The sequence below is a fragment of the Ambystoma mexicanum genome, chromosome 3q, assembly GCF_040938575.1.
Source record: "Ambystoma mexicanum isolate Mex_15411 chromosome 3q, UKY_AmexF1_1, whole genome shotgun sequence".
Lineage (NCBI taxonomy): Eukaryota > Metazoa > Chordata > Amphibia > Caudata > Ambystomatidae > Ambystoma > Ambystoma mexicanum.
In genome coordinates, this window is record NC_090926.1 from 917432345 (window position 1) to 917457489 (window position 25145).

At 47.8% G+C, this 25145-nt stretch overlaps 1 protein-coding gene across 3 annotated transcripts in view; it reads left to right on the top strand.

The window, feature by feature from the left end:
* The window catches only part of ARSG (arylsulfatase G), a 2321949-nt gene that overhangs the window by 2054346 nt on the left and 242458 nt on the right, over positions 1-25145 (top strand). Inside the window, exon 11 of one of the 3 annotated variants that reach the window (XM_069655066.1) lies at positions 9202-10625. The exons of the other annotated variants lie outside the window; for them this stretch is intronic. Coding sequence (XP_069511167.1) covers positions 9202-9273 — 72 coding nt within the window. The 3' untranslated portion in view covers positions 9274-10625. Of the gene's footprint in view, positions 1-9201; positions 10626-25145 lie in introns of those variants that run through there. 3 annotated transcript variants of the gene reach the window in all.

Genomic DNA, 25145 nt, shown 5'->3' on the forward strand with positions numbered 1-25145 from the left:
GCATTAAAACATAACAGATCCTAAATCGCAAGTAGACAATCGACACAGTTTAAATCTTAACTACAGATCATCCATGGTTTCATAGCATCTCATCCTAAAATGTTTCAGTGTAGAATTAACAACATTCAAATTCTATCGCTTAAAGCCATTACAGCCGAAAAAAGCCCTAATTTCCCACCTCTCCGCTTCTATGCCGCCCTGAACAGATAGTTAGAGACTGTGTATACAACCGCAGGACAACATGAGTTTTTGCACAGGTTATTAGCATCAACAAGGGTACACACATCAAAGTTCTTAAGACATGTTCTAACGTTCCCACATCGAATTTGATAATACCCCAGACAAATGAACATGAAATGCAATATAGATTCAACAATATTAGGGCAGAATGGACGCCAAACATTTCTAGACTCATACCATACACTGGTCAAAGGAGGTAATGGCAACATATCAAATCTCAATTTCATGTATAGCGAACGCTTAAATGGATTGATATTTTATTTCTATCGCGCTCGTACACAAGTGTTTCAGAGCGCGACAAGGCAAGGGAGGGGAACAGGGGAGAAAAAACAGTAATCTTACTAGGCCCAGTGACATTGAGAACGCGCAAGTGCATGGGAGAGGGGGAGGGGAAAAGTGCATGGAAGGGGGGAGAGGTGGAAAGTGCGAAGCAGAGGAGAAATGCAGCCAGCAATTTGCAAGTGCTAGGTTTAAGGCAGCAGACAGGGTAGGTCTGATAAGTGCAGGAAGAAAAAGGGGGGGCTGTATGGGTACAGATACAGACCCCAGTGCAATGGGTGGCCCGGAGGCAGTGCGGGAGGGTGGCAGGATGAGCAGGTACCTGGGCCCAAAAGACAGAGGGTGGCCAGGTGCACGGTGCCAACAGAGAACAGATCAGCAGGGCAGAGGGGGAGCGAAGGCAGAAGAAAAGAGGAAGGTCTTGAGGTGCTTCCGGAACCGGAGATGGTTCTCCTCAAGTTTTAGAGTGGCAGGGAGGCTGTTCCAGAGGAAGGCCCCAGCCGAAGACAGATCTACCCCCAGCTCGTTTCTTAGAAAAACGACTGACCCTGAGTGAGTTGGAGGTAGAGGAGCGAAGAGCTCGAGAGGGGAGGTATTTGCGGAGGGATAGCTGAAGGTATTTTGGACCCAGACCCCAGAAAGCCTTGTGGACAATGCAGAGGGTTTTGAATGTAATCCTTGCATCCACTGGGAGCCAGTGGAGAGATTTCAGAGTTGGCGAGATACAATCCCAGGGCTTGAGGCCAAGGACAAGTCTCGCAGTCCTGTTCTGGATTAGTTGCAGAGGGCGGAGAGTAGAGGCAGGTTGATTTAGAAAGAGGCTGTTACAATAGTCCAAGCTAGAGAGAACCAGAGCTTAAGATACCATGAACTTCTGGGGGAAGGAGTGGAAAGGCAGAGTACCACTGAGGAGGTGCAGTCGGAAATGTGACTTTTTAGAGACCTCAGAGATGTGGGCAGAGAAGGAAAGGGTGGAGTCAAAGATGACCCCGAGGTTCTTAGCCTCGCAGGTGGGGGTAGGAGGAGGGCCAAGGGAGGCCGGCCAGAGTGAGGGGAAAGGATGGTGAAGGTGTGCCGATGAGGAGGATCTCCGTCTTGCTGTCATTCAGACAAAGATCATTGGCGGCACACCAATCTTGAATGGCAGTTAGGCAATCAGAGATGAGAGAGGGAGAGGAGGTGGCAGAGGGCAGCTTGAAAATGAGTGTCGTCAGCGTTGCACTGGAAATTTGAGCAGAAAATGGCAATGCAGTGGGCGAGAGTTGCCAGGTATTGGTTGAAAAGCCAGGGCGAGAGGTTAGACCCCTGGGGAACACCACAGGTAGAGAGGAAGATAGATGAAAGGAAGGAACCAAGTTGGACCTGGGAGGGTCGATCTGAGAGGAAAGAGGTCAGTCAGGCCAGAGCCTGATCAGTGATACCTAGGTTTTCACGGAGACGGTTGAGCAGGATGGTATGGGACAAATGACAGCTCAATGTCCATAACATAGTTTCCATATGTCCAGTGTTTTTCTTGACATATAGTTCATCCCTGCAACCACCGACAGGCAATCAACAAGCCGTTTGGAAGACACCATGTCCCACTACTTCTTGTTATCAAGGTCTGTGGAGTCACCTGGTATATTCCATGGGATATAGCCATTTCTGCTCCAGATTAATTACATACAGCATTGTATTCACATGGCTTAACCGGGGAAGATTTGCCACACCTTCACGCCCCAATAGATCCCGGAGGGCTTCTCGCCAAACCTTTATCCAGTATAGTACCAGTTTAATCTTGATCACATCGCCAATACATCTTATATCAAGTTCCATGTGGACGAAAACACTTGGCTTGTTAATAGATAACATAAGAAATCTCTGGAAAAACATTTTCAATGGTTGCCAAATGGCCGTGGTTAAGGTAACCCCACAATTCCACCCCATAAATGGTGGCTCCAACTGCCTTAGATCTATACAATTCTATTGCTGGGATTATAGCATTATTGCTGTACTTCTTGGAGGAGTTTCCAACCACAGTGCAGATGCAGACTCACGTAAGCTGCATCTTTTCCAAATGTCTGAACCACTTGCATTAACTGGCCAGGCGAAAGCCCAATTAGTCAAACATTAACTTCCTCAACTTTGGCCCCTTTGAACGCAATGGCTGACTTGGTATAGTTTTTCATTTTCTTTCCACAACACACTGCCTTCGTTTTGCTAGTAATAATCGTGAAGGCATTTATGTCATACAACTCCACAAACTGGTCGAACAACCTCTTCAAGTCACTTGGTGTTCTAGAAATGAGTACAGCGTTCTCTGCGCACATTAAGTTACTAATACCATTCCCCTTCAGGCGGGAGGCGTCAGCATAATCTATGGTTAAATACCTAGCAAAATTGGCAAAAAAGTTTGAGAAGAAAGTGGGGGTCAAGACACAGCCCTGCCTCAACCCTTTCTCAACCGGAAATTGCTTAGTGCAAGATCCCCCCCCAGTCTCCCTCTCACGTGGCGGTATAATCAGTGTAAAGCAGCAAGATGGCATTTAGGAGGGAAAGTGGTATATTTTTATCCATACATGTTTTCCAGAGTTCCTCACGGGGGATACAGTTGCACACTGTCTTAAGATCTATGAACAAGAAATATACAATTTCAGACCTCAAGGTCACATATTTCTCGATTAGGGTGTAAAACCTACATGACTGATCCATTGTGCCTATGCCTTTCCTAAGACCGGCCTACAGATTACTTATACAATTAAACTCTGCTCCCCAACATTCTGATCGGCTCAGCAGCAGCTTCCCGAATATCTTACTCATTGCGTCGAGAAGGGAGGTAGGGCTAAATTTTGCAGGATCACTCCCATCTCCCTTTTTAAAGATGAGAACAATCTCGGCCTGGCACCACAAGGGCGGTACCCTGCATGTACGGCAGAATAAGTTGTAAACCAACTGCAAATAAGTGGCCCCATACTCCAACTCATATTTATAAACATCCACCGGAATCATATCTGGCCCAGGGGCTTACCACCACATTGGGATTGGATTGCGCAATCTACCTCCTTTAAGGTAAAAACCAATTGTTCCCCATACTCCGATACATGGGATGGAGGTTCCCCACCATACCCCACCCTTTTCCTTCCTCCCCATATATGCCAATCTGTCCTCCTTATATAGAGCTAAAAATCACCATACCAGCTTCCTTGGGTAATAGCAAATTTGAAACCTCATTCTTGTTACCTAGGTTAGCTAATGTCCAGGATGCCCCCTTTATGGCTGCATTCGTGGCCTCCCACTTAGTTGTAACTAGAAATGTATTTTTCCCTTCAATGATCTGCTTGTATTCTTTACTCACTTGCAACAGTTGCGAGTGTATGTCTTTTTGATACATGGTGATTGGGACTATGTCTGGCCACAGGCTACAGCTCACACCCATACATATACACCCAAACGAGAGTGACAGAGGGAAATGGTCCAGCTCTGGCTGTAACGTTAAAGCTTTTAACACTCGCCCAGTGTTGCAGATCGACCAGGATATAGTCTACGTGGCTCTCTTTTGTACCACTTTTGAAAGTGCTAACTGGAGAGATATCGCCAGCCACTCGACCAGTACATGCTCTAACATCCAGCCAAAAGAGAATGTACGCTGTATTCAGGGCATATTTAGTTTGCTGCTTCCTCCATGGAGCAGTCGGAGGTGGGATATTCCAGATATCCTCCTCATCCTGGAGGTCGAACAGCTCCTGTGGGGGCCTCCAGTTGGAGATTGAAGTCACCCATCATCAGTACAGCGCTGCTATTAAGGATGACTAAACTGCCACTGTTGTAGTGTTAGTCTAGAAAATACCCTACCATAGCATAGACGGTATATTATGTTGGCCGAAAACCAACCGCATCATATGTCTAGGATCTCCAGTACAGAATCGTCAGCATAACCATAGAGCGGCCCTTTTGGATCAACAGAATTCGCCATTTTGCAATCTTGCTTTTTCTTGCTTTTCTGTTCCTAATGCTTTGCTGAAAGTGAATTCTATTTCGTTCTGCTCATGCACAGAGTAAGGCCACAAGTTACATGCTGAGAGACTAGCCCAGACAGCAATACACTGCTTTCCCCCCTCACAAGTCCTTGGAAGTAAGCAGAAAGGCATTTAATCACCAAGCAGGTGCCAGCTAGTCTCGCGGAAACGGCAGAAACTGTATAAATAGACAGTTAATGGCTTGAATTATACTCTTTCACAGCCCACTTTCCTGGGTCCCTCTAGATCGAGCCGACCTCTAGCTCACAAATAGAAACCAAGAGATAGCAGGGCTTGGAATGTGTCCCTCCTACGAACACAGCTTGTTTGTAGAACAAGAGCACTATGTTCTCTGTAACAAAGAATAGTGTCTGCACCTTCGCAGATTGCAACTATTGCTGAATAAATGTCTTTAAGGGTGTCATATTTGTCATGTTGGTCATAATTGTCAATCATCAAACTCTTGCTAAAGAAGATACATTATGGGCGGTTTTGGATGTGTCACTACTGATAATATGATGGTCTTTTTGTATATATGTAACTGATGTAAGTTGGTCGCTCTCTTGCGTCCCACGAGGTCTGGGTAACACGTTGCGGGACGTGAGATCCGGTCGGCCGACTGAGACGATTTGCTTTGCAATAAACCCTAGATTTTGGGAATTGAACCTCGTGTCTGGCGCATCAGTTTGTGTGTGGTGATTGTACCTTGTTTCCATGCACGAGGGTCACCCAGGGGCCCGTCAGTAGAATTAGTTCCAACTCCGACCAGGTTCACAGAGCAGATTTGCCATTATTTACATTAGCTAGGAACAATGTGTGCATCGCCCACGTTGAATGTTCAGGCATACTAGATCAATATTGGGGCAATCTATTGTTTATGTTTGTTTGTTTGTTTATTTATTTGGTAATGCGCTCCAAGCCCGTGGGCATCTGGGCGCAACAGTACAAGTAGACTCAAAGCTTGGTTACAAAGCCTGACACAGGCTATTACAAAAAAAAAAAAAGAGTGGTAACTTACAACAGATGATACAGGTGAGGCAGTACATGTAGGATCAAAATAGGTAAATGCAGAAGAGTATTACATCCACCTGGGCATTCAGTTCCGACCTAGTCCAAATTGACACCACCCACCCCCAGCTCCCAGTTGTGCGGCCCTTAAGGCCTTCTGATCTCTCGTTATAGATGACAAAGCCCAACTCTCCTGTAAGCAGATGACATCATATCTGCTAACAAAGTTGGCCCATTACCTATCTTATTCTTAAACACATATTTAACATGCATGCTAACCTAAGAAGGCCACTGACATTCAATTATGCCACAGAGGGATTCTGTTGATGTTGGTATTCTTTGTAATTTTGAAACACTATACCTCATTCTCCCAAAAAAAAGTTGCACATTATGAGAACGCCACAATTCCTCTCAGAAGAAACCAAACGTTTCCTTGGTCACACTTCTACACAAGCTTGTATTCCAAACACAACTCGCCTACATTTGCTTCGCTATGCGTGAAGCAGTAATTCTAAATGGCTTCTAAAGCAACCTTTGTCAGGCCTGTGTATACCACATAAAATTGTAAAACGGAAAGAACAATCTAAAAAAAGTATACAAACAAGGAATCAAAGCATAGTACATAACTTACTTTTTACAAATAAGTCACTTTTTAGAATATAACCCGTCCTTATTCCTAGATAATGTATACGCTGCAAGCTAATGTATACTGTAATATGAATATATTTACTTTGTCTCTTGTCAAATATTTCAAATTCGCTAGAGAACAATGCCCTATTATCCTTTAGTTATTCATAGCAAAAACAGTGTCACAAAACATTGGACGATTTTACTGAATGACACAGATTTGAATGGGTGTTAAAAAAACAAACCCATTATTGTTAATACGAAACCACAAACCTTTCGAAGCTTGTTATCACCGGATTTTGTAAGAAAGTACCTAGCACCACTAGGTTAACAAACCTCGCTAGATAGGTCAATTAACGGTTACTACAAACGTGGCCGCAGCAGTCATAGTTGGTACTCTTTATCACTTGCGTTAGATAAAATTAATGTTTGGAGTACAAGTTTGTGTAGAAGTGTGACCAATGAAACATTTTGTTTTCTTGGTCTGGAATTCTGTGGCTATCATAATTAGCAAATGTTTTGGGACAGCAAGATATATTGGAGCTCATTTCCATTGCAGCAATTATGCTAAGGCAAACGTAAAACTAGCGAGTAAAATCCTAATATTTGTTTTTTACGCAGAACAGTAGTACCCCCTTCAAAGCTCACATGGGGCGTAAAAGCTGGGCGTAAATGCTATGCATTTACGCTGTGTGATTATACTGCACTGCATTACATTCCTTTCTGGATACGTGCAAACATACACACATCTAGATCGGAAGGATATGGTGGGCAGGACTGCATTAGGATTAGGAAGATTGCACCCGCCCACCCACAGCCTCCCAACAGCCCCCCCACCCATTGTCTCACAGCAGCATGCCCAGGCAATGGCTAAAAACTGTGGGATAAAAAAACCTTTTTTCCTCCGGATCCCTTTGACACCAACACCACCTGGCACCCCCTGCCCTCAGACCCCCCTGTAACCCTGTGCATCCAGGACTCTACCCCCCTGTCCCCAAAACCATCTCACAAACCCTGACGTTTCTTAACTTCACGACCCCTCACATCCCTTGACCCCAAAACTCTCAGGTACCCCATGCCCCAGGACCTCCTGCCACCCCCTGCCAGCAGCCTCCCTGACATCCCTTGACCCCAAATCACTGCACACACCCCACCTCCTGCACCACCATCCATGCACTGCTATCTAGCAATTCCCTTGCTTGCCCTAGAGTCATCACATCCACCATTGTCCCCCAACCCCCAGTCCATTGGATAACTCCCTGGTCCTGAGTCAACCACCACTTGGCAGCTCCCTGTCTGACCAGAGTGCAATCTTTACAGCCCAACTACACCGCGACAACAGCAGGACCATGCCGCAGCAACACTGCACCAAGTTCACAAGTGAGGAGCTGAAGGTCCTGGTGGAGAGTGTCAGAAAGAAGGCTGACCACCTTGTTGGTCCTGCATATCTAAATATCCCTCTACACAAGAGCACCAAGATCTGGAAGCCTTCGGTAAATGGGAATGCTGTTGTAACAATACCCTACTGGGTGGGCCAGATCCAGAAACATTGGCAGGACCTCAAGATCTCCTGTAATAACGCCTCTATGCCTGTGGGCTGTAGTGCGCTCTACACATCCCAAAAATAAATAAAATAAGACGTGTGTCCGCAGGATGGTCGCAAAACAGTGCAGTGAGACCATGGTCACAGGAGAAGGATCACCACCATCGTTGGACCTGCGGGCATGGAGAAGCAGGCTCTGGCTGTTTATCTATGTCAAGGTTCTTAAGGGAATTGGAGGAGTAGGGACTGGACTACTCCTGAGGGTGAGTGAACTGCCTGTATGGGATATATTCAAATTCATTCAACGCTTCTTCATTGAATTGTCTGAGAGTACATGACCAATCCATGACATATAATGACCACACATGTCCAGAGACCCACCCCTTTGCGACTTTCAATAGGGAGATTAAAATAACCACAAATGCACTCCAAGACATCGCTATGATGGTGCCTGGGTCTACATACCCCAATTTCCATCCACATATGGGGAGAAGGTGACAGCCGGAACACATGGATTTGCACACCAGAGCACACTACACAACCACACAAGCACGGCACATCCAGATTGGATGCACAGGCAGTGGCAAAGGAGCCCCAAAATCACCAACATCCTAGGTGAGATCACAAGCACACATAGGTGACTCCACAATCACACGCACCATAATGCTTCCTGGAAGGCACATGCAAGTGCGCGGTGAAGACATGCACCCATCCCATCAGATGGTGTAGGTCCTATGTGCGTCCTCTCACATGATAAAGGCACTGACACAACAGGAAAGAGGGATGCCCTTGAGATGCACAACACATACTCCGGTCAACACAATTTGCATGTGCGTATTCATGCCACTGTGCCCACTGACTCCAACGAGAAAAGCGGCAGAAAAAGTTATTTTTGTTTCAGCGTTTACTAAAAATAATTGGACATTAATTGTCATGTATGGTTGAAAAAGTAATGCTCACAACCGTGCATATACATCAGACTATTAGGACATTTCTTGTTACATGTGTACACATGAGGGCCCATGTACTGTAACACACAGCCTTCCATGCTACACCCAATCCATTAAGCCCAGAGCGCACTGAAGGATATGAATGGAAATGTGAAATGAGTGGCTGTCCATGCAACAGTACCATGACAACACTTTCAGGCATATTGCTCACCTATTCAAAAGACTGCAGACCTCCGCTGACTGATATACACAGTTGTACATCACACTCCACACATGGCCAGTGGAAAATGATGCCTGCAGCACCCACCAACACCTTGTCCACAAACAAATGAATAGGCTGCTTGATGACACAGAGCCGGAAGGGGAAGGCCGGGGATAGTCTATCATTTGGCTGCATTTACATGCTCAGTGCTGTGGGTACATACTACTCCAGTAAATAACACCCAGTAAACTGTGTTACTGCACTCCCAACTTTCTAAATAACACATTTGCAGTATTTAGCAATCGTCTTATATTGCCACATGTACCAGCAACACTGACATTGCTTTTCCATTCGCAGGAGATGGAGATGACACTGAGGAGGATCGTGATGATGACAGTGATGCTGGTAAAGCCAACCTGGCCAACATGACAATGAGAAATGGTCACAGTGACCAGGACATTGGGACCACTGTCACCACCATGGACAATGTCACCATGCACCCATGCACATGCAACATCCTGCTGCTGTGACCTGGGGGCACCCTGCTGGTGGTGAAGGACATCACTGCCACTCTTGAGGAGCCAACCCTTCCAAGGCCAGCTAGGGAATGTGCTGCACATCTCCAAGGGACTTCTGGTCATCTGCCAACTGCAGACCATACATCCAGCTTTTCCAGCCCACAACCTGTACCCATTGCACTTGCCCCTGTGTTTGCCGGTCTCATGGCAGATAGCAATGAGAGACTGACAGCCATGGAGGCAGCACAGGCACAGGTAGCAGGCAGAAGTAAGGAAATGTTGGAGACCTGCCTGTTAATTTGGCGAATGTTGGCGATTTCCAGCAGTTCTTGGAGGATGTACACCAAGAATTGGTGGCAGCCAGCTGGCTGAGGAAGACCAGCTGGTGGAGGCACAGTCAGCAAGGAAAGAGGCCAAGGAGGCTGTTCAGCTTGCTCGAGAGCATCATCTGGTGCTGCAGCTACTAAAACTGCTGCAGAGGCCTCTACTTGGGCAAGGGAGGATGTGCAGCTTTCCACAGAGCTGGCATCATAGGCCTACACTGGGCCCAGGGAGGATGTCTGACTGATCTGAGAGCAGCCATCACCGGCCAAAGCCGTGGTTACAGAGGCCTACTCTTTGGCCAAAGCGGAAACATTATTGCCTAAGAGCAGGCCTCCAGGCACAGCTAGCCAGCTTGAAATGCTGCCAGTGCCTCCTCAGTAGCATCCACCATTTGGCCTACTGCATGGGTCATCTCTGCCTCCGGATGGTGGAGGCCAGCCTGCAGCATAGTCATGCTGGCCCCGCAGGAGCAGTCCCTTGACCCGATGCATGTGTTTGTGGACAGGGATCCCACATTGTCCCCATCCAATCCCACCTGTGCCCCCATGTCAGCACAGCAGTCGGCTGCCAGGCTATCCCTGCCTGGCACTAGCCTCCTCAGCGTGTCCCCCTGCCACCAGCACCAACAAGAGAGGGGCCCACAGGCCGCCGGGGTAGGATAGCCACACCCATGTCCCCTGCCTTCCTCTACCTTCCCCTTCTAAACTGGACATGCATTTTTTTTGTTCCTGATGGCTTTCTTTCGTTTCCCATGTTGCTTCCTGATTACTGTACCTGACCCTGCACACCTATGGACTTTGCTTGTGACTTTATTCTTGTTGAGTTTAGACCGTTTGTGATATTTCCTAGGACGTTCAGTTCAATCCGTGGTTCTTTCATCACATAGGATGCCTCTTGTTCACACCCTTCAATTAGAGTTCAATAAATAGCATTGCATGCAAATGTTGTGTTGCTAATACTTGAATGCTTCTTTACATGAATGGGTGGGGTGACGGGGGAGTGGTATGTGCCGTTATGTGCCGATATACACTCCACTTTATCTTAAGACGTTGTGTGCAAGCTCATCACACAGCACAAGCCGATCAATGTTCTCCTGCTGCTGCCTATGTCTTTGTAGCTGTTGGTCGATGCCATGGTCCTCATCTTCAGACTCATCTTCAATGGCATCATCCGGCATGGGAATGTTGCGCAAAATGCAGCAGATGGTGTTGCTTTGGCACACCTTTCCTGGGCAGTAGTTGAATGCCCCAGCAGATCAGTGCAGAAAGTGGTAGCACCAAAAGCCCTTTCTATGATGTTAATGTTAAAGGATATTTATACTGTGCACTGTTTCCACCGGAGTAGTCTTCTGGTGCTCTGGCGGCTCTGAAAGGCAAGCATGTAGGGTAAGTTAGTAGGATAGAGTGGGAGAAAGAACAAGAGAGCTGTGATGTGCTGTTGGCAGCTTCAATTCGGTTTACACCATTCGCTGAGCTTAGATGTATTTTTCGGTTGGTAGCCTTCATGCGCTGTTGTGCGAGGCTATGTGTGGTTTGTTTTGTTGCGGTATAGTGAAGTGCGTGCGGTTTGTTGTGCTTTAGAGGTATGGTTGTGTTTAGTTCAGGGTTTGAGAGGTGTATGCAGAGGGATGAGTTTTTCCATTAGTAGGGTTGGTTATAGACATTACTATCTAGACGGGATGCATAATATCATCTTAGATTTTGTCCAGATGTGACACAGGCTAATATTCACATTCCTGTCTAGATGTGACGTAAGCTAATATGCACAATTCCATCTAGGTGTCACACAGGCTAAGATTCAAATTTATGTCTGGATGTGAGGAAAGCTAATAATCATAATTCTGTAGATGTGACGCAAGCTAACCTAAGGGTTTGGTGCGCATTATCATTATTATCAAATCAAGCAAGCTAACATTTAATTTTCTGTCTAGGTGTGACGGAAGCTAATATTCACATTTCTGTCTAGGTGTGACGCAAGTTAATATTCACAGTTCTGTCTAGATGTGCCGCAAGATAATATTTACAGTTCTGTCTAGATGTGTTGCATGCTAATATTCACAATTCTGTCTAGATGTGGCACTTGCTAATAACTTCAGTTCTGTCTAGATGTGGTGCATGCTAATATTCACAATTCTGTCTAGATGTGTTTCATGCTAATAATCAAAATTCTGTCTAGATGTGACACATGCTATACTCTTACGTCCCGTCCCCTTTCCTCCATACTGTATGGGCGTCCTTCCCAAGGGACTGGAGACCAAACCTTTTTCACCAGAAAAAACCTTCTTCCCCTTTATTTTTCGAGGCGCGCGCGGGAGCGCGGCCCAGGGAGCATGCGCTGTCCTGACTACGCCCTCTGACACCACACCTCAGTCGCCTTTTCCGCGTCGACGGGAACGGGCGAATTCACCAGCGCTCCTGGGTTTGGCTTCGGCCATGTAATTCCATGCGCGGATACTTCTCTTTTTTTTTGTTGTCTTTTCGATCATTCAGGTACTTGGTCCTCAGGCGTCACGCTCCTCCCTGGCACATGTCGACTTCTACAGGTTTCAGCAGGTGTCCATCCCGCAACAGGCTCTTCCCAACTTCAAACCCCCACGCCCTCTGCTACATTGCCTTGACCAATACCAAGGTTGGCAATCATGTTCGGCGTGTGACTTGCTGTCCTCGAAGGCACTGAAGAACAGACTAGCTCGGTGGCGGGAACTCTTCCAGAAGTCGCCTCCAGAGGATCTCAAGATCTTTTTGAAGCATCATCCCAGGTCCAAGGTAGGGCTGATATTTTCCAGCCACCCCGCAAGGGAGACTCCTTCCTAGGGACTCTCCAGCATGGGAGGGACCGGCCAGGTCCTTGCACCGGCACGTGCACTGAGGCTGCTACAGCTACCGGCCTTCGGGTCGAGGGGTCCTCGGATCCTCCCGGACGAAGTGTTCGAGGGACCAGAAGGTTCTTGTACCGGGTCTACACCCGAGGGGCTATGCCCTTTCACTGGCACAATGGCTGAGGGACTAAGCCCTAACACCGGCAATACGTCCAAGGGGATATGCGCCGATACCGGCAATACGTCTGAGGGGGTGCCTAAACGCAGCTCTACCAACCCCTGGGTCGAGTGTGTCACACCTACCGGGCTGAGACCCGAGGAGCAGGGTAGACCTTGTGATCCACACGCAAGAGTCTTGGACGAGGCCGGGCTCAGCGAGCTGGGCAACACGTGGCAGGCACGTGGCAGGAGATCGACAAAATGGCCACCGCGCCAGACAGGAGCACCCATCCGACTTCATTCCACGAATTCGGTGAAGAAAGAGTGTCAAGGTGGCACTGGTCGCAACCAGGTATGTGGCCTACAATCTACCCTTCATATGTGCAGGGCAACTTTCCCATGCGTCCATACGGACTGGGTACACAGCGGCTCCAGCAGTCCCCGCTACCACGTTGGTACCCCCTGGCACCTCTTTGGCCAGTGAGGAGGTGCTCTTCGATAAATTCCTTGGCCTCATGAGGTCTCCTCAGATGGGGGTTATCATCAAGGACGCAGTCAGGGAAGTCCTCCCTGCCTTGCTAGCAGCACCACAGACACCTCCATCGGGCTCCCTGACCCCAGTGCAGGACACAGATGAGGAGCATCCGGACATGCCATCCTCAGCCAGGGTCTTCCACAATCGTCTTGTTGGCCTGGCGGAGTACCTAGGCCTCCCTTAGCCCAAGGTGGAACAGCCGGCAGAGGGGTTTCTGGCTGAAGTCCTCACAAGATGCCCCCACTCAGTTCTGCCGGTCAACCGACGCCTGGACGTCAAGTACAGGCAGATGGAGAGGGACAGATTCTTGCTCTCGACCCAGCCTCAGCCACACTCCTCGGTGATCGCTGCGGCATCACTTTACTCCAAGCCTCAATCGTCCTCAGCCGCCTCCTCTGCGGCGCTGCTAGGCAAGGAGGAGAAGATCTTGGAGGCTTACGGCAAAAAGATCTACTCGAACACATCCTTGCACCTGCGTTCCCGGAACTCCCCTCCCAATGGCAATCATTCTTTAAGCCTGGCTCCGGGTGACGAAATTCAACCCTGACGTCCAGGAGCGCATTCTAGATCTACCATTCGAGGGTGGGGGGGCTCTTCCACTCCTCTACGGATGAAGAGCTTGACAAAAAGAACAGCTCACAAACAGCAAAGTCCTTGTCCATTCTTACAAAGACCACGCCCAAATATTACACCTAATCTCAGCAGCGCTCCGAGAAGGGTCGTACATATGGAGGGTTCCGCGGCTTCCAGGAACGCAGATCAAGGCAGCCGGATCGCTCACTGTCTCAGAACCGGCGCAAACAACAAAAAGGGGGAGGGGGGGCAAGGGCTTTTTCCAGTCCCCCTCCTCAGCCTCCGAGGGAAAGAAGGCATGACACAGCCTTTCGGGTCCACGTGTCTCCGGTGGGGGGGTAGCCTTGCTCTCCATGCACATTTCTGGCGCCTGAATTTTGTGGACCCCTGGACCCTCTCTGTAGTATCCACGGGGTACCGCCTACCCATCCCAGCCTCTCCTCTCTTCTTCTCGTAGAGAGCCAGACAGTGGAGGAAGTTCCAGCCTCCCAGTGAGGCTTTGGCTTCTACTCCAGGATTTTCGCCATTCAGAAGAACCAGGCAGGCCTGAGAGTTGTGCTGGACCTTTCCACCTTCAACCTCTCCTTACCCCTGCAAAAATTCAAGATGGTTACACCAGCTTTTATAGCGGAGACATTGGACAAGGGAGACTGGATGTGCTCCCTAGACCCGAAGGACACGTACCTACACGTCCCGATTTGGCAGCCCCATCGTTCTTTCCTATGGTTCAGGATCATGGGCTACCATTTCCAATACATGGTCCTCCCGTTTGGGTTCAACTTGGCCCCCAGGGTATTTACCAGACTCATGAACGCGGTAGTCGACCTCCTCAGATAGCAGGGCCTCCACATCTATCCATACCTCGACGACTGGCTCGTCAGGGCTACATCTCCGGAGACGGTTCGCCACTCCTCCCATGCCCTTATGAACACACTGCACAACCTGGGCTTCTCGCTCAACCTCAAGAAGTCACAGCAGCTCCCTATGGAGATTGACGTTCCTGGCACTCATTTGGGACACGTGCTTCGAGAGGGTCTTTCCGTCGGAAAGCAAGATCTCGGCCATCAAGAGGGCCACCGTCCACTTCGTCAGCAGAGTGGTGACCTTGGCTTGGTGGCATCAGCATCTCCTGGGTCTACTAGCGGCGGTTCTGGTAGCCGTCCCGCACACGAGACTGAGAATGAGAAGGATTCAGCTGCACTTCGTGGTCTCATGGAGGCTCTCAATCTGAAATGATCAACGTTCCTCCATCTCTCCACCTGGACCTAACTTCTTGGTCCAGGGACTGCAACCTACGGACGGGCAAGCCCTTCCGGCCGCGTTCTGTCACCACAGACTCTTCGCTCGAGGGCTGGGGAGCCACCCTGGACGATCTCTCGGTCCACGGCACCTGGACTTGACAGGAGCAGGAATACCACATCAGTTGGTTGGAGCTGAATGCCATCTGGTTAGCACTCAGAGCATTCCTACCACTTCTCAAGGGCAAGGTTGTCCTCATCCAGACAGACAACTCGATCAGCATGTACTACGTCAACAAGCAGGGAGGCACCAGATCCTCTCCTCTGTGCAGACTGGCGATCATCATGTGGGAATGGGCCTTGGAAAACAAAATTGACCCCTTTGCAGTCCAGCTCCCGGGGGAATCCAACCTGGAGGTAGATAGGCTCAGCAGGCTGGGAGCGGACAATTAAGAGTGGCAGCTAAACAACCTCATTATTCAGGCGATCTTCAACAGGTGGGGTCCCCCCCCCCTCCAAGTGGATCTCTTTGCCACCTGGCACAACATGAAGTGCCCGTAGTTCGCATCATGGCAGGGTCAGGGCCACGGCTCTCTGGGCAATGCATTTCACCTCCAGTGGACCGGCATGAAGACCTACGCCTTTCCGCCCACTCCCCTGACCCACAGGGTACTTTGCAAGATCAAGGAGTCGCACCGGCTCCGCATCATTCTGATTGCTACATGGTGGCCGGCCAGACCATGGTTTTCGGAACTCCTCAGCCTCTCGGAGGTGCCCCCGATACACCTCCCGAAAGGCCCAGTGCATCTTCTGGTGCAGCAGGGGGGGAAGGATCATCCACCCCGCGCCAGGGAAACTAGCCCTCACAACGTGGTACCTGAGCAGGTAACGCTTCGACACATTAGCCTCTCACAGGCCAATCTCGAGATCATACAGAGTGTCAGGAGCAAAGCCTCTGGGCAGACTCCAAGGGAATTGACCCTTTGGCCTGCAATCTGGACGACATGCTCTCCTTTTCGGCGCACCTCGCTCATTCGGGCGTACAAGTCGACACCTGCCGTACATACCTTGCAGCCATTGGGGATCACAGGAACTCGGAGGAAGGCATTTGTTCCTCCTCCAACCCCATCATCAAGAAACACCTGACCGATCTCGCGAAGGCTCTACCCGCCCGTCAAGAGACTGCACCCAGTGTGGGACCTGAATATAGTTGTGGGCGCCCTGGCGCACAAACCATTCCAGCCAATGGCGTCCGTGGACATTAGGCTGGTCACCATCAAGGCGGCCTTACTAGTCGGTCTTACCTCGGCTCGCAGAGTCAGCGAGATTCAGGCGCTGGTCGCCAAAGAACCATATACCACCTTTTATAGGAACAAGGTAGTCATGCGGACGCACCTGGCATTTCTTCCCAAGATCCCATCTGCATTTCACATGAACGAAGAAATAGTCCTTCCGACGTTCTTTACCGATCCCAAGGACGAAGCACAGAGGGTGCTGCACCGCCTGGATGTCAGGCGTGCCCTGAAATTCTACTTGGACAGCACCAAGGGCTTCCGCAAGTCGGACACCCTGTTCGTCACTTTCGGCGGCTTGAAGGCAGACTATCAGGCCTCGAAGGCTTCCATATCCCGCTGGATGGTCTCTGCCATCAAAGAAGCATACGAGGGCCAGCACAAGCCGCTCCCGGCCAACATGCATGCCCATGCAGTCAGGGTCAAAGCAACGGCCATCGCATTCCAGCGCCATGTCCCTTGGCAAGTCATAAGTAGGGCGGCCACTTGGGCCTCTTCCTTGGCTTTTTGCAAGCATTACTGTTTGGATGCCGGCTCTAGATCTGATGCAGCTTTCGGACAGGCATTTCTCAGGAACCTATTTGCTTAAGGAGGGTCTCCTCTCCACCCTGGGGCTACAATCAGTTGTAATCGCCCATACAGTATGGAGGAAAGGGGACGGGACATAAATTACCGATTAACGTACTCTTAGTCCATAGTCCCCTTTCCTCCATATGTCCCACCAACCTCCCCCCTAATAATACTGGTGTCATTATGCACCCCGTGTGCTTCTAAATTTAAAGGGGAAGAACGTTTTTTCTGGTGAAAAATGTTCCGTCTACTGTCTTTTGGAAGGGACGCCCATACAGTATGATGGAAAGGGGACTATGAACTAAGAGTATGTTAGACACTACGGTGATTAACTTATTATATAATTACAATTCTTTCTAGATGTGACGCAAGCTAATACCCACAATTCTGTCTAGATGTGACACAGGCTAGTATTCACATTTCTGTCCAGATGTGATGCAAACTAATACTCACAATTCTGTCTAGATGTGGTCCATGCTAATAATCACAATTCTGTCTAGGTGTGACGCAAGGTAAGGTTCATGATTCTGTCTGGAGCTAGCGCAGTTAGAATACAGTCCATCTAGATGACAAGCGTGGGCTCCCACGCAATGGCTGGATATCAGTGGCATCATGTTAGGCAGAATCCACTGCAGTTCCCTTGGGGAGCACTACAGCAGATTAAGACTACAGGTATATGCAATAAATCCCCTTTGGTATCAGTCTGTACCACAAAGATTTAGTTGGTAGCTGTGGCTAAGCAGTCAGACTTATCTCAAGAGGGAGATGAGCAGTATTCAGTGTTTACACATTAGGACTACAATACGATGGAACAAGGAAACACTGACCAAAGCTTTGTATCAAAAAGAATATATATTTATTTTTACACACTCTGATGTTCACACACAAATTATAAAAGCAAGTTAAATCAGTCAAGAAAAGTATACAAAACTCCCTATTTAAATTGTAGACAAGTTTGAGCAAGAGTGAAAACTGAGCTAAACGGCACAGTGAAAACCAAACAGAAATGGCACTCTAACAATTTCTCAAAAGGGTGGGAAAGGCCAAGTTATACAGGAATATATTCTTCAACACACCAGCAACACTTCCCAATAAGATTGTGAATAAGTTAGGCAAGGCAGTACTTTAAACCGAGCAAAATGGCACTTCACAAGTTTATAAAGAAGAAAGGAAAAGGTGGTTATAAGAATTTAGGTGCACCAACACATTTCTAGGTGAGAAGCAATCTAGAGAAGGCAGTTGTAACAGATTGAGCCAGAGGTAATAGGCCTGTGCCAGAGTCAGTGGTACAGGGCAAAGTGCCCAGGAGCAAAAGGTTATTGTAGCTACAGTCAAGTCTTTATTAAATGATTCGAACAGGCGGTTGCAGAAGGTGAAAGGCAATGTTAGATGATAGGGTCTGCCAACCCAGTAGGTAAGTAAAGGATTTAAAACACCTTTAGCAGTACCCAACGAAAAGGGCGGCATGGCGGAACAATGTACCTTAAAAGTGGAAGAGGCTCCTGCGGTGGCGGTAGTTCCTGCAGTTCGGGAGATCCAGCAGAGGAAGAGAGGCTCTCGTCGTGGAGGAAGGTTCGAGTTACTGCACTGCCCAGGGATGAAACCAGCTGCGGTGCTGCCAAACGAATAAAAGGTACACTCCTTTAAATCGCGGTCCGGATGGATGGGTGCCTGGCTATCCATTCTCCTATTGCTTGGCACTGGCGATTCGACCAAGGCAGGTCCGGGAAGGCGATTGGCGAACTGGTTGGCCCCACCAGCTCAAGGGAAGAAGACTCTTGTAGGTGAAGATCTTCTCTAGTCGTTGGAGAAAAGTGGTGAGGATCTGCATCAGGGCTTCACTGGTGGTTCAGTCGTTGCAGATGTCTTTGGCTTCTCTCCTCTTCGGCTTCTTAGTTCCAGTGGCAACGTCTTGTCCTCCAGTCCTCAGGACCCTGCTTTTATGCAGCAAGACCCCATTCATACAGCCTAGCTATCACTCACACAGTGGGGTGGCTCTCCTGGCGGGAGAACCCCCCAGCCTATCAGGGCAGAGTGCGACTTGGGTTGCGTAGGCAACCCTGTCCAGGGTGCCTATTCCCCCTCCCACACATCCTGTCTATCCCAGACTCAGTGGCGCCTAGACGAGGGCTTCTGTGCAGAAGCCTGCCAAAAGGACGAACAAAGGACCCCCGACTTGGGTTAGGACTATAGAGAAAGACACGAGAAAGAAATTAAATCAAAGTTCTGGCAATAAAAACATACCGGAGTAAAGATATTATTAAAATAAACCGGCGGTATGTTAGAGGCTGTCAGTAAAAGTGGTAGCCTCGAACAATGGGAAAATCCCATAAGAAAACATTTGCGGTTGAATATTTTCGGTAGTAACCACTGCCACCAGCCAGAAACATTTGAGAGCGGGAGTGTACGGTACCCCCTCGAAAATGAATACAAGGGAAAAACTATTAACCCTTTGCAGTACCTCCATAGTAAGATGGTTTGTACTGGTTTTGTTCATAAGAATTGACTATTAAAGTCAATGGGGACTTTACATGCCCTGGGAGACAGTAGTCAGTCCCAGGGTATGGAGTCTGTTTGGGGGTTGCTACGACACCCCTGTGGTACGGCACGGAGGGTGCTGTGTACCAACCATGCAAAAAGATGATTCCTATGAGGGTGAGAGCAACCCCATAGACCATAAGCACACAAGATAGCCTAAAACACACACTAGCAATCGGTCTAAGAGTGGGACAAAAAGGGTCTCTCTTAGCAGGAGCAAAAAAATAAATCACTCAAATCCAGCAAAGCTACTGGGGGACTCTATAGGTAAGGGAAATTAGCCATAGAAGAGAATTCTCCCTAACACATCATCAGCCAGGAGCAGATTGGGCATCTGGCATCCCTCTCTATTGCAATGGATAGATTAAAGTCTTGTGCCTTCAAGGGCATGGTGGGTAGTATGGGATTGACATGCTTGTCGTGACCATTCCACTCATTCATCTGTGGCAGAGAGGTAACATTCATACAGTAATCCGGTAACAATGGATGTTGTCCATGTGTAGGCGCATGGTGCATGCATGGTGTAATTTATGGCTTAAATTGCAGACCCCCATGTGGTATGCATGGTTTCAAACTGTTGCATTAGCAGAGGTTTGCTGTGTCCCATCACATGCCATTGGATCCTCACAGCAACATCTGTACATACGTGTGGTGGTCCTGTGGGTTATCTGGTTAATGAGAGCATGGCGGAGTCAATGGAAAGATACATGGGTATGTGATACTAGAAGTCAGCTTTACATGTGTGCTAATTACACAGGCCATTGTGACTGACATGGGCATGAGCAGGGGTGGCTTGCTGGGTTTCCGAGTCAGTTTTGTGCTTGAAATGCACATCAGATGTTTTGCCTCATTTGTGTGTAGAGCATTCCATGTCTGAAGACCCTACTCTTCAAGGAATGACACCCCCCTAACACCTAGGTCCATAGACCGTCCGCTCCCCACCTAACCTGAGACTCGGTAATCTGATCCCCACTGTTTCCTCCCCTGGCTACTTGTAAATCCATTGCTGGCTATTGCCCTCCCTCCCCTGTTGTCAGATCCCTAGTCCCTTGTTTCTCTGCTTCCTAACATTACTCTGCCACCTATGATTGTAAAGTGCTCCATTACTTCCCGAACATAGGTCTGCGCTCAAATACCCTAATAATAACAATGTCGGATGTGCATTCGTGGGACCTCTTCTCACATGGATTATGCTATATGGTGTGCCATTGTGGTGGCAAACAGTTCAGTCAGTGAGCGCACATTAGGGCTTCCATTTACTCCATGGGCTTGGAATGAGCTTGTGTCGCTAGTTACAGTCCGTATTTTGGCATCTGGTGGTATTTATACATTGAAGGGGAGTATTGGTCATCACAGGGCGGCAGGTGTTAGAGGTGGATTGGTAGACCTTAGGCTATGGTACTTGCACATTTCACAGTGGTGGGAATGGCCTTGTGTTTTGGCACCCAGAGCCAGCCCACACCCATCGTGAATGGCTTATGTTGCCCTTCTGGGATGACTAGTGGGCTCTGAATCCCGGCACATCTTTCCCTATACAATACACCTGTTGGGTGCCAAGATGAATTCTTTGTAAATATCACCACAACCACTCAATGTAAAAAATAACCCCCATGTCGCAAACAAACATGCATTTCTATGGGACTCCATGGGAATGGGAATTTACCGTAACGGTGCTGCCTGTGATATACCGGTAACACTGGTATGTCAGGTGGAGGAAACGGATATGCGATGTTATCGGAAACCTCGTGATGAGGCTTATGTCTTAGAATACATGTTAAGTAAATAAATTATTTCCACAGTCAGAAAGGTATACACCGTTTGGCACACCCTGGACAAAACCAGTAATGCTTTAGATCATTTTTTTACTCCCCTCACTACCAACACCAATAGTATTTATTTCTATTGATTTATTTGTATTTATTTGTTTGCTATAAGTATTTGTGATAGAAATGATATACATACATTTTAATAAATTCAGCATGTAGGGAGATTAAGGAGCATTTTTTCACAGCCCTTTGGTGAGGGGTGTGAAGGGATCTAGCTTAAAGAGGAAAAAGTGTATCCACCAATTTGGAACAAATCTCTCGCAATTGGTACTGTAGCAGAACAGTCAAGCTTCACTCTTAGCAGGAGTTGAGAGTAGGCTAGGTACAGTAAGATCCAATAGATTACACAAGGGAAGGCAATACACATATATACTGAAACATATAGGCACTCTTTGTTAAAGGCCTACAGTTATGCAACACAAAGTTTGAATATGCCTAATTAATAAGCATTGTGCTAGAGCTAGGCAGTATATTATAAAAATAGTAAATCGCCTTAGACAAGACCCTCACCATATGTAAAGCCAGTATAAGGAGAAGTACCTGGTGCATGAATATACCCTGAAACCTATTATGGAGAGGAGGGGATAAAAGGTATTTCAGACAAAGGTACACACTCAGAGCTAAGTAATTACAGCCAGCACAGGGGATGAACAGCGATCTTTTCTTACCCCACAAATAGTGTATCAAAATACTCCAACATCCAAGTGGTTCACTGTGATATTACCAAAAACAGATTTTTCAATGGATTTTTTTATCTCCCCAAAAATATTGAAAAAAAATCACAGAATGTTTTATTTTTTTATTTGGGGGAGTTCCCCCAAATCCCCGTTTCCCTATGTTTTTAATCCTCTCCACCTGTTTTAACCACTTAATCCCCCCAGCTATATATATTTTTTTTTTAAATCATGCTTTTTCCACGATGGATTTGTTTCAGTTAAATAATCCATCAAAAAAACATTTTTAGTAAAATCACTGGATACCCATCCAGGCATTACTAACACACATAACTTGTCGAAAATGAATGAAACATGACTAAAGCACATGGGAGAACCATATAGTCATTCAGCAAGGTAATTGTGACAGAGTCAGGGTCTTGAACATGTCAAGGGGGGGACCCTGCTCAACCTGGGGTGGGAGGCTCACTAAAACAAAAGTCAGAACCAGCCATGCCCTAGATAAGTGAAGTGGGAGTCGAAAATATCCCCCAGGTGTCACAAATGTACCAATGGTACCGTGCAGTGTCTCCCAATGCCTTGTTGGCAGTTGCTGGCCGTGGTACTACTCTCTTTTTTCTTTTTCAGAACCGCAATTCACAGAATCACCTTGGGATCAGCCAAGGAAATCCAGACCGGAGCATGAGGAAAATATAATACAGCTACAAAGACGACCCAGGAGTCTTTTATACATCACAATAGCAAACGGCGTCTCGGAGAAGCACAACACTCATTCACAAAAGAAGACAAATGAATTTCTAGACCCACAGTATGCCACAAAACCAGAAAGGAAACCACCAGAGACTGTCTTCCAACCCGTGCTGTGGTAGGGACTTAGAAGAGGTTTTAAAGGCTCTTGCATGGGTAATGGGGAAAAGAGAGGCACCAATAGGTGTCAAAAGTCAGGTGAGCCCTGTAGCTAATGGGAAGGTGAGGAAGGCATTGAACCCCCAGTCTCAGACTATTAAAGCAAACAGCAAGACAGGTAGAGTGTGGGTTTTTTGGTGAGGTCGCAGGAGGCAGTAAAGGTGGACCAAGAAACCTGGCAGAGGATGTACAGAGGAGAAGAGTGTTGGTAGCTCAGATTAGCTAAAGGGAGGCATTTGAGAGAGAGTGGTACCATTTGCATTTAGTGTAGTGCATTGTAGAAAGTGGGGAGGGTGGTGCATAGAAGGTCAGAGAGTGAGAAAGAAAGGTATTTATAGGTTTGGAGATGGGTGTAAGGGAGTAAAGGTAGTAGGTGGCTTGGGACTGGGGGAGTGTCGGGAGTGGGTGAGGCTAGTACAGTAGGGTATCGGAGTGAGTGTAGTGAAAGGGTGCACAGGGGCCCTTATCCCAGAGTTTGGGGGGAGAAGAGACCACTAGTACTGAAGATGGAGTGTTAGTAATATGGACAGAAGAGTAACATTAAAGGGTGGAGGCGAGGACTAGAATTGCAGAAGACAATGGAGGAAAGTGCACAGAGGAAAAACTAGTAGCGGCTGTGTTGGGAGAGCAGTAGTAGTACGGAGGAGGGGTGAGGGGAGGGAAAGAAGGTAGTAGTATTACTGGAATGTGGAGGTAGGTGGTAGGAGAGAGAAAAAATTGAGTAATCTAGAAGAGAGACGAGACACAGGGAGACACAGGGAGACAAAGGGAGACACAGGGAGACACAGAGAGACACAGAGAGACACAGAGAGACACAGAGACCGACCTAGTGCCACTTATGAGGCCCTTTTTTCAGAAGGTGCCTTTATTGAACCAACTGCCTTGTTTTGTGATTAAAAAAAAACCTTGAACTCTCTTGGAGATTGAACAACTTATTTAGGCCATCTGTGATATAATATAAGACAAGTTAACACAGCACAGGGCCAAAACAGGGAATGCGTACACTGGTACTTTTAAGAAATGCAAAACTGCCCCAGATGTTCCAGGACCCCATGGTCATTGTCCAGGGTAAGAACCTGTTAGTCACTTTAACCCCACAACAGAATGAGACACCAGCAGAAACTCATAAGAGTAGTTGTAGCCTGGGATCGAGGACTAGCAGGGCAGGCAGAGCGGATTGCAGAGTTAGCACAAGCTCACTACAGACAATGAAAACTGCAGTAGTGGGAGTACCTGAAAACTCTGCCAGACCCAGGGGACCCTAATTCTGAATATGTACTTACGGCGCTGGATGAGGAATATGTGGCCTGTCAGAATGATGAATTTAGCCACCAAACTTAGGCCCTGCTAGTCCCGATTGGGGCCACTGACTCGATGATGTGAACGAACTCGAAGCCATGACCCAGTGAAGATCCCGATGACTCAAAGTAGCAAATAAGCAGGACACCTATGATGGAGACCCACATGGTAGAAGTACCAGTTTCCAAAAAGAAGGTGAGGGGGTTCAAGGACAATTCAGAGATAAAGAAAGGAGCAGCCAGTCAACAAGAAATAGTCTCACAACTGAGAAAATGGCAGTAGTTGACCTAGGACTTTCAACGATGGAGCTGCCATGATGTACCATCAAAACAAAGGAGGTAATTTCAGGAAGGTTTTGAATCAATGTGAACTTTTGGCATTTCTCTGGGCAATCCTACAGACCATTGTTCTTTGCTTTCCAAGCCATTACAGAAAGGGCAAAGACCATATAGAAATCAGGCTTGCTCCCACCCCAAAAGGACAGTCCAGCCCGAGCTGCTTGATCACGTCACGAAACCACAAGCAACCCCAGACATGTTTCAGCCTTGTTGCGCGTCATCCTGGATGTGTGGCTTGGGTGTCTAGATCTGGATGGTTCTCAGTTGCTTAAAGGGTCTTTGGGAACCATTAAAAACAGTCACCTCTGTCACAATGGAAACCTCCTGATTCCTGATGTAACACACAGAAAAACAAGCAACTGACACTGTAGGGGCTTCTTAGTGGCTGCTCCCCTTTTCCCAGTGGTACTCCGAATCCCTAACTCAGGAGTTGTAGTGGTGAAAAATGTATGGGATTTTAAGAACCTGTTTGGGGTTCTCAAAGTAGTAGCTATCAACACACATACTGAGTTTCAATAACAAAAGGGTAGCATACCTGATATCCTGTTGTGTCAGGCCTGAACCATCCAGAGTGCCAGTACTGTTACTCCCACAGAACCAAAAAATCTCTCCTTGCTTGTCTCACTGTGGCACAACTGAGTTTAGAACAAAATTCCCAGTCAAGGGAGAAACTCGGGCTTGGGAACTCCAAGC